The sequence below is a fragment of the Cornus florida genome, unplaced genomic scaffold, assembly GCF_030987335.1.
Source record: "Cornus florida cultivar Cherokee Brave unplaced genomic scaffold, ASM3098733v1 CherokeeBrave_3.0.0_Hap2_Chr02, whole genome shotgun sequence".
Classification (NCBI taxonomy): Eukaryota; Viridiplantae; Streptophyta; class Magnoliopsida; order Cornales; family Cornaceae; genus Cornus; species Cornus florida.
The window spans coordinates 22,853,236-22,863,848 of record NW_026775572.1 but is presented as its reverse complement, the minus strand read 5'-3'; the positions used below and the strand labels follow the sequence as shown (position 1 = coordinate 22,863,848).

The 10,613-nt window shown below is 37.0% G+C and overlaps 1 protein-coding gene across 1 annotated transcript; it reads right to left on the bottom strand.

Annotated features, from left to right (window-relative positions):
- Nucleotides 1-2,057: 2,057 nt before the first annotated feature.
- On the bottom strand, nucleotides 2,058-8,135 carry LOC132294248 (dicarboxylate transporter 2.1, chloroplastic). Its single transcript, XM_059792029.1, has 4 exons — nucleotides 7,155-8,135; nucleotides 6,017-6,330; nucleotides 2,714-3,162; nucleotides 2,058-2,323 (listed from the first exon to the last, which is right to left on the bottom strand). The coding sequence occupies exons 1-4, from the start codon at nucleotides 8,106-8,108 to the stop codon at nucleotides 2,208-2,210; spliced, it is 1,833 nt and encodes a 610-aa protein (XP_059648012.1). The 5' UTR covers nucleotides 8,109-8,135; the 3' UTR covers nucleotides 2,058-2,207.
- Nucleotides 8,136-10,613: the final 2,478 nt, after the last annotated feature.

Here is a 10,613-nt window from a genome sequence, read left to right as displayed (position 1 = left end):
AAGTTCTCGTTATAGATGTCTTCATGTTCTCCTTTTTCCATCAAAGTGTAAGACATCCCAAAGTTGTGGCCTAAGGCCTAAAGTGTCCCTCACCAAGTTCGATTCCTCCACTCTCCCAACTAACTATTGTGGGGCGAAAAAAAACAATACTCAACACAGAAATTGTAATTGAGGACTGTTTTCTCAATTGCAACTTCGTCCTGGTTTCTTTAGGCGGATAAATGTGTCCTCATAAGCAATAAATTGGTATGCTAGTCCCGTCTTTTTTTTTTTTTGGGTAAGAAAAATGCCATGCCATACAGCATTACAAACACCGTCATAAGTGTACAAAGGCAAACAAATCAAGAAGCAATACAATAAAAACTGAAGAACAGGCCTCCGATTTATTAAGAAACAAGTCAAAAAACACAAGCAGACTACCCAGGGAGAAGAGCAGCAACGGGAGTGACCCAAAGGTCATGCCATCATCAAGGCAACAATTCCAAGGCTGTATCCACAAGGCACAGCCAACTGGGGAAAAAATCACCCAAACCCTGCACAAAAGGCGGAGACACCAAAACCCAACATAGATTAGGGATCTAACCCGAGACAAAACCCACTGAGCAAAACTATTTACACCACGCCGAGTTTATTTATCGGTGGGAGGCAAGGATCGGCCCCTCCCCACCCCTATGGGAGGGAGTGGGGAGCAGAAGATAGCAGATGAAAGGGAGGCAGCTGAGGTTAGAGAGAGGCGAGAGAAAAAGTAGAGAGAGAAAGAAAGGCGGTCCGATTAAGCAGATCAAAGGTTATATATGTATGGTACAGTCCATCTTGTTAATTCGTTCAAAACACATTTGCAATGTTCAGGAACAAATGCATTTGCTACTCTCGATGGTATAAATATCATGTCAATGTCAGCACCAAATGATGGCAAAGCGAAAGATGTGTTCACGTAGATATTAGTGACCGATTGTTTTAGGATTTGTCCGCTGTATTATTTTACACGTCGTTGATATTTGGTTCCTACTTCTGATCGGTTGTGTTGTACTATAATACACCAACCTTGTCAACGTTGTTCAAAGCCATTTTTTTTATGACGCTCATGGTACATTAATCTCCATTTTGATTAATCCACTAAAGATTTAACTCGACTATATTCATGTTGCAGAGCGCGCATGCAATAAACTATTCATCAAGGTTTTTAAAAGGACGGTTCTGCATGTCTGAGAAAGTTAATATGGTATATTTTAGTTTGATCGATTCATGCTGCATTCAAGTAACTTTCCTAAATTAGTAATGTTCTTTATGGGATCATACCACCACAAATACATAAAAATAATAATAATAAAAGATGAAAAAAATGGCAAAATAAGGAAAATCAACAAGTATTGGTGGCTTGGCAATAGCTAGCATGTAGATCAGTTCGTTTACAGGCAACCCATATTTCAAAATCTGATCTGCGCCATTCACCTAGTAATGACTGCATCAAAGCACAACATAGTGTTGTGTATGTGAGCCCATTTTTTCTCTTGGTGGTGGTGTATGAAATTTCTAGCACAGCTAAAAAAGGGACAGAGTGTACATCTGCCAGAAGTCCACTTGACAGACATCAAACAAACTGCAGTTTCTGGTTTCCAAGGACTTCAATTGTGGATGCCATTTCGGTGGGAGGAGGAGTTACCTTCTATACCGTATATATGACATGTCTAAAATTGAAACTCCTTACTATTCCAACCATTGAATTTCAATAATATCAGAAGAGTTCCCGATACAAACTCCTCCCTCTTTCATGATTGTTTCTCACAATCATAAAAAAAATCACATCTTCCTAACAAAACAGAAAAATAGCCCAAAACATAAAAAAAAAAAGAAAAAGAGTGAAACGTTCAGAGCTTGACACCTTGGTACCAGTCTACTGATCATGTGATACAACAATTGGAAGAGATTGATGTAAAGAAACAATCAGAAAACATATGTAATCAGAAGTATTATGATATTTAAATAATTCATTTCTTAAATTCTGCAAAATTTAAGTTTATCTTTAAAATTGCAATGAGCATTATTGCACCAGAGAATGAGCTCAAACTAAAAAAGGTAATCACTTAAAATGTGAAGAATAATTTCAAAAGAAAATGACCATGTACTTGACCATGCCCAGGAACAAATGGGCATCGGCATCGTACAACAGGGGGAAAATTAGCACCTACTTACATGAAAATTGATAATCAATATAGACCCAAGAACTTCCACCAGAAACCCCCAACAACTCCCCAGATCACGGCATTAACAAAAGCCATTATAAAGCCCACCTTGAATAAATCTGGAAGGTCTACATAACCAGCTGTGGAAACAAAGCAAAGGAATACTGATCAGTCTTCATGCCATCATGTATATTAAGATTAGAGAAGACAAAAAAAGAAAAAAGAAAAAAGAAAAGAAAAAAAAGGATTAGTACTCCATGGCTTCCCAATAAAATCTACAAATAGGTAAATAGAATTTTATTCAGATAAGAATTTTATTATAGATTCCAAAATTTGAGTTCCTCTTTGTCCATCTTATAAAAAACAGATATTTATTAACTAAAAGAAACTATAAGCAAAACCTAAATATGGAATAATAATTTTGATCGATCAGAAGGGAAAAAAGAAGTTATGTAAATTGGTTACCAGATCAAAGTGAACTTTACAAATAAATAGATGAAGCAAAAGTGAGTCAATGGAAATAGACATACCTCCATAGTATACAGCAGCCTGACCACTGCTATAATGTGTCAAAGCACCAAATAAGTTTGTATTGTAAGCTAAAGCCAGTGCTGCCAACCCACCAGGCACCCCAGACGCCAAGTGCATGGCAAGAAATGCAGAGAATAAAGCTCCCACATGACCAGTTTGACTTGCAAATAAGTAGTGGATGAAGAAGTAAGCAGCCTGAAGAATACCAAATGCAACAGGCCAACTCAAGGAGAAAGAATGAAGCAATTTGGCTACGCAACTAGACATCCAGCTTACGATGCCAAGGTTTGTCAATTGGCCTGCCATGCCCACTAGAACTGCAAACCAAGCCAAGGTATCCCATGCTGATTTTTCACTTAGGCAGTCATCCCAATCAAGCACCCCCAACAATAAGAGTATCGATAAGCCAAGCATAGCAGCAACAACACTTGCTATACCAAGAGCGTCTCTGTTCACAGACCAAGCTATATCAGAGATTTTAAATTTTAGTAAATAATGACTACAAGATTAAAAATTAAAAATTAAAAATAGCCACCAGAAATTGAGATTTCAGCTACCATCCAAGCAAACTGTGTCACGGATATTGTAGTGGTGGTGCAAATATGCCGATCATTTCATGCAATATACTGTCAACCATGGATTTGTTTCACAATGGACTGGCAGAAGTCAATGTATAAAGTTCTAGTTGGACAAATAAGAAGTTACTTAAAACATAAGGTGGTTCCAAAACAATTCAGTGAACCAAAATCACCACATGTATGAAGATTGATTAAAGATGATTGAGGGCAAGCTAAATTTTCACTTCCACTTTTCCCAAGGATTGCACACCGTCATTGTGTGATGATTGAAAGTCATCTATAAGCCAGAATGTGAATGGTCTATCCCAAAGAAGCTCAAGAAAATATAACCTGACACAAAATTGTAGAAAGCTTGTGGCACGCCAAAGTTTTCTTGTGCAGCGTAGTCTAGTCATATGGATTATCAAGGTGCTGAATCTATTACATTGTTAGAAGATCCTGCATAAACTAATCTGCCTATACACGTAATATGAGCATGGAAATCTATCAGAGTTCCAATGCAACATGCATATGCATATGCCTGATAAGGTTTAGATACCAACACCGGTTTCACAGTTCCACTTCAGCACTCGGCCAGTGATACCATTGGCTTTAAATAGGATTCATACATATGCAGACTTGAGATTTATATATATTTTGACTAGGTACCTATTTGGGATTGCTTCTCTGTAGCTAAAAAGCGCGTAGGTTTTAAAAAACTACGGTTAGAGGTATTTGGTGACTAAAGAAAGTGTGTTTAGGCTGTAGAGATTTCCTAAAAAAAGTGGCTTTACGTGAAGCCAGAAATAGTAGCTTTTGGAATTGCGCTCGAGGTAGAATTAGGTAACTACTTTTTTTTAACAATATAATCCCTCACTTTTCTTTATAAATACAATTTTATCCCTTACTGTTCTGCATCACTGTCATTGTTCGCATTATATCTAATAAGCCACACAAACATTATAGCATTTTCAGTTGTAACGTGTATTTAAATTAGTTTTATAACACGTAATCATGCAATGTTAACCAACAAACATGCCAGGTGAATGAATCACTCACATTAATATCATACAACATCGTTATTAGTGTATGTCTAATACAGTAAATTAATAATAAAAGTGTTTTAAACAACACTGTTACCAAACAAATTTATACGTGCTTCAAGTATAAAAGTGTTTTATAAAATGCATTACCAAGCACATAACATGATTTTTATTAACAGCAATTTTGTAACAACTCTACTGTTAAAAGTGCTTTCATCATTCTAACGGCAATTCCAAACGGGCTCTAGGCATGCAACTTGGCCCAACCCAGTCTTCAAAAGGGCATGGGTGGTACCTTTTGTTGCACATATTTGGCTTTAAACTCAATTTTCAGTTTAGGTTTGGTTAGGCAGACGTGTTAAGTGGATCCCAACCCGAACCCAGCCTATGTTAATATTAGTATTAATCATCATCCTTGCCTTTGTACCATGTGAATGGGGTCGACCATCCATTTTTTCTTATTATATACCATGTCTCCTCTATTGTAACCCGAGTTTCGAAAAATATGCTTGGTTGGACCCATTAGGTTGAAATCAGTTTTGGGCTTGGGGTTTCGTATCACAGACATCTCAAGTTGACTACTCAACCTGCCCGAGTTGCCCACTTAATTGTAAGCTTAATCAATTCATGACATGCAAGCAAATGGAATATGACAAGTCAGTTTAAATGCAATAAGTGATTTATTAGATATATCTAGCAATCAATTTTAAAAATCATGATTTTTTTTATTTTATTCTATTTTATTTTTGATTAGGTAAATACTTGCACAGACTCACACATCACCACAAATGTCTACTGGGGGCTTGAACCTTCACCTCCCCTTTGGGGAGAAGAGTTTGTAGCACATGGACGAATGGCCTGGTGGTGAACATCACGAATTCATGCGCTCAAAAGATACAAACAATATTTACAACTTATAATAATATTAATCAATTAACCCAAAAAATCAAAGCACTGGACAAAATGTAATTTCTCTAACAACAACTGTTGCATTCCAAGCAGGGAAGTGAAGCAAAGAACATAAATCAACCATAAAACCACAGCCACGTGCTTTACATGATGATAATCATCAATATAATATCAATAACCCTAGTGGAGTTGATGCTGACCAATATTGAGGGACAGCAATTACCAGCCAACACTAGTGTGATTTCTTAAACATCCAATAAAGCATCCACGACAACATCAAGAAGTTTGATGATAAACTCCCGAATTTTTTTTCTAAAAAAACTCCAGTAGGTCAATAAGTTACTATGGTGTCTTTATTTACTGTTTACCTTTTGGCCTCCAATGAATATGGGATTTCAACAGATGTATTCATTTCATAGCCAACAGAAGCATATGACGTCTCATATCCAATATCTGGAATTGTTTAATGTCACAAAACACTTACATTTTAGATGTGAAGTCCATATATTCATATCATAAGCTTGCGGCAGAGTAGAAAGGAACTATCATGACATCTAAATGGGATGGGTGAGGTTAAGGTCAATCGCTATTAACTCAAAAAAGGAAAATTAATGGCTATGAATAGTGAAAAGCATATTTCATCTATGTTTACTTTTATCTAATAACATGTAGCTAAATATTATCACCAAAAGAAATAAAAACGCACAATAATATAATGGAAAGATTTTCCTAAAGTAGTACTCTGACAGGACTCTATATGAATCAATGTGAAGTAGGAAATAGTAGTACTTACCCAAAGACCCACAAAGAGACTGCAAGAAGCATTGTTCCAACCATTACCCATTCATTTTTTGTGACAGGACCCATAAGCTCCAGTTTTTTTGTAGCCATAGCAGGGGCATCTGGTGTGTCTTTGATTTCAGGAGGATAAAGCTTATACAACACCAATGGAGTAACTAGGAGAGAAACAACTGCAGGTAAACTAGCAGCCTTAAACCAAGATACCCATGGGTTCACAATTATCACCCCGAGTTCCTCGGCTAGTTTGAGGCACAGCAGATTTTGAGCTGCAGCAGTTAGGAAAAGAGCACTAGAATTACAAGCCGACTGTCATGCATCACACAAGAGCAATGCATAAGTCATCGGATACTACATGATCACAAAAATTTAAATTCAACGATAGAATTACAAGCTGAATAAAAAATTCTAATAACGAAAATGTATTCTGATTGAATATTGATCAAGAAAAAAAGATAAAAGTATGACCAAATGGAGTAGCTGATTGACCAATCAACAAAACATAGTAAATTCTGCCCTTTGATCAACATGATAATACTCATTTAACAATATGCAGTCTCTAACATAATCATCCAATTATTTAAAAGGAAAAAAAAAAAAAAAAAAAAAAAATGAGAGAGAGATAGTTTATCTAGTAGGATCATATGCTAAAATTATTTCATTATACTTCCCCAAATAAATGTGATAATTTTGAAAAAAACTGAATAATTATAGGACAACTTTTTGAAATAATTTCAGGTTCACTGCCCTATCCAACTTTATGCCATAAGCAAATCGACTTCATTAGTTTGTTAGTGTCATTTCCTCCTCTCTTTCTGTACCCAAAAAGGAATACCATTTTTGTAATACATAATCAAACGTATCCACACTTTACCTCAGATCAAAAAGCCAAAAAATGAAAAACGAATAAAAAAACTTCCCAAGCTTAGCACTACAATAAACATATCCCAGTAAATGAGCACTAAAATATATAAGAAGTTGACATCTACCCACATTTGTTAGCAAACAATCTCAACATACAACAAGTTCTTTAATTCAGTTCAATAACAGAGATGTATAATATAAAACTATTTCTTTAATCCAATTCAATAAACAGAGATGTATAATATAAAACAATTAAATACTGAACTAACCTGAAACTGAGATTGAACCAAATAAGACCCAAGCCTCTTCGCCGATGGGTGACCTGGTTTACTACCAGCTGAGAGCGACAATGACTTAATAATAGGCAAAAACACACCTCCAGCCCTAGCCGTCGTGCTCGGCATAGCCGGAGCGATAAGAGTTTCACTAATGGTCAACCCATAAGACAGGCCTAGAGTACTTTTCCCCAACCACTTCACAAAATACGTCGCAATTCGATCACCCAACCCGGTCTTCACAAACCCCCGAGCGAAGAAAAACGAGATCACAATCAACCAAATCACCTCATTAGTGAACGCACTAAAAGCGGACGAGAAAGTTAAGGTTTTCGTCAAAATTGACGTTGTGAGCCCTAAAAATGCCCATGCACCGACCGGCAACGGACTCAGCACGAGTCCGGCGATCGTCGATGTGAAAATTGAGAGCAATTGCCATGCTTGCATCGAAACCTCCGGCGGTTTCGGGACGAGGAAACGAACAATCAGACCAATAGAGAGTGAGATGATCAACGGTATGAGTTTAGCGCCTTGAGGCTTCGATTCGGCGATAGAGCCTCTGTTGTCATCAGGTGATGATGGTGATGAGGCTTGGATTGGTTTGCGGGTGGTGTAGGGTTTTTGGAGAGGATTGAAGAGGAAGGGTCTGGGATTGAGGGGATAGAGAGTAGAGAAAGAGGAAGGTGATCGGAGGGAGGATATGGATCGAAGTGAAGGCTTGGGAGATATTGACGGTGTTGATTTGAAGAGCGAAGGCCGTGATCTGGCGTGGAGAGAGAAGCGAGAGTAGAGAGAGAACGAAGAGGTTGAAGATGGAGAGGAGAATGCAAAGCTCTCCATTGTAGAGAGAGAGCAGAAAGAGAATGAATTGTGAAATGAGAGAGAGAGACAGAGAGAAAGAGGGGTAAATGGTTTCTGCTTCAGAGAAGCGGAAACTACGAAGAGCATAGAAGGGTGATGTTTGTTTTACATGAGGAGGGAAATTAATTATGACATTTTTTATTCTTTTTGGGGAATGTTTTTGTGTGAATCGATGAACTTGAGATTACAAAGATCCGCCAAGTGGCATCATCATGTTGTGAGTGTGATTCAAAGGTAAGGATGTGATTTGACTATCTTGGCTCCAGATTTTGTGATGTAGGATGGCCCACTTTCCAACCACACAAAATTAATACCGTCTCATATCAGAAGACCATGTTTAAAAATTAAAGTTAATTAATAATGTATTGATCTTTTTTAATATTATCAATTTGCCCTTTATGGTTTAATAATGTATAGTTACTAAATTTGAATTTTTTAAAAAATATAAAGTACAATGATAAAAAGATAAGATTTATTTGTTTTAACTTTTCAAAATAAACAACTAATTTGAGACATTTAAAAATAAAATAGTCCCCAATGTGAATGAGTGACAACTAATTAATTACAAGAAGTGAGAGACTTGTCATCATAACGCAATTAAGTGAGCCCCCAATGGGAGTAGAGGTCTCATAAAAATAATTTTATTATGTGGGTAAATGCAAAAGACACCTTGTAGTTTCAAAAGTGTGCAAATAACATCTTTGGTGTTCAAATGTCACCCATGTAGTTTCAAAATAGTGCAAATAAGGACTTCTGACTATGAAAATTGGCATGGACCGTGTATGTGACTAAAAATTGGCCTTTAATACCTAAACTGCCCTTTTGCACTACCTAAAATATCCCTTTGAAAACACAGGATTTTTTGCACACTTTTAAAAATATAAGAGTTTTTTTACAAACATGAAAATAATTTTTAATTTTCTTTACTCTTTCCTCTTTAACTAAATACAGGAATTCATTGTTTTTAAGCATTCTATATATAATATATATTACTCTTAATTTTCACACTCAATTTGTTACTTAAACTCTTAATTTTCTGCCATCTAATTAACATGAAAAAGTACCACTTAATTACAAAGGTTGGTGGTACGGATTTTTTAATTTACAGTTACATGAGTTCTGAAATAATTTATATATTAAAAAACAATACTTGCATTTTTATATGAAAAAATAATATAAACTCTTCCTCCCTAATATTTTTTTTTTCATTTTTTTACTGCAAAATTAAATAATTATTGTTTTTTTCAATGGAACTTTCTTCTTTTTTACAATAAAAGGTTAAAGGTTGAAATTGGAGTTCATGGATTTCTTTATAATAATAATAAAAAAGAATTTCTTTATTTTTCTTCCAACTCCTTCCATCATTGTGTGTGACCCATACATGTTTATATATAATTTTCATGTTAAAACTGTGATCCCAAAAAGAAGAGACAGTATTGAGTACGCTGAGAATGTCTTCATAATATACCTGTACTCAAAATCAATATAATAAATATAGAGCTAGAAAAGAGAGAGAAAATCATACAAAGACCAACTAACCCATGAAACCACCACCCAAGTGCATGAATCCCAATCCCACACCACTTCTGCAGTCTTTGTACATACCACAAAGCCTCTCCCATCTTTACTCACTCCCACAAACAAAAACCCCAACTCAATCAATATATCCATCAAAATGCCGTCTTCTTCAGTTGTCATCCTTTCCAATTGCACTGTCTTCCCAGATCACAAATCAAACTTAAAGACTCTCAAACTCTCTGTCTCTGATCTCCCAATGCTCTCATGCCAATACATCCAAAAGGGTGTCGTACTCTCACGCCCACCTCATCTCCAATTGGACTCTTTCATCTCTCTCCTCAAACTCTCTCCCTCTCTCTAACTCTCTGTCACTTCCCCGCCTCGCCGGTCAACTCTCCACCAACCCAGACACCATGTTCAAAATTCAAATCCTTTGCAATGACGCCGGCATCCAATTCGTTCAAGCCCAAGCCAAACACCTTTTCATTGTCGACATTCTAGTCCTTATAGACATACCCAATTGCTCCAAACAGTTCTTTACCTTCAACAACACTCTCAGCTACGCTAGCCACTATAAGCCATTGACCACCGTCCAGGTCACTATAACGACTCACTCCACCACATGATATGATATTGTCCACTTTGGGCCTGAGCCCACATGATTTTGCTCTTGGGCTTTACCCCATAAGGCTTCATACCAATTGGAGTGACACACTTACATTTAAGCACTTCACCATTCCCTTACCCAGGCGATATGGGATTGTGCACCTGTAACTCGCCAGTATGGTAGCATGATAGTGTCTTGCACCCGCCCACGGCACACCCGCCCACAAGGTCATCACAATCCACCTCCCTTGGAGGCCCGACGTCCCAGTCGACACTGTGACGACCCTGGATTTTTCAACCCAGTGTGTCCTGTGATGACCCGAAATGGATCCAAAATGCGGAAGCAAAGGATAGAAAAATGGTCTCTAGAGATACAACACGTCTCTAAGACACCAATGTGACCCTCAATGAGGTCACGGAACCCAAAGAAAACAAATGCCGAAGCGATGTTTCAAAAACGGACAAGAA

Bases quoted from the DNA above. Each gene is read 5' to 3' on its own strand.
- LOC132294248 (XM_059792029.1), bottom strand. From the start codon at position 8,108: ATGCTCTTCGTAGTTTCCGCTTCTCTGAAGCAGAAACCATTTACCCCT. The intron at 3,163-6,016 runs GTAAGTACTACT...GTCTGTGAACAG, and splicing joins GTCTCTTTGTGGGTCTTTGG to AGACGCTCTTGGTATAGCAA. The intron at 2,324-2,713 runs GTATGTCTATTT...TTGTTTCCACAG, and splicing joins GGCTGCTGTATACTATGGAG to CTGGTTATGTAGACCTTCCA.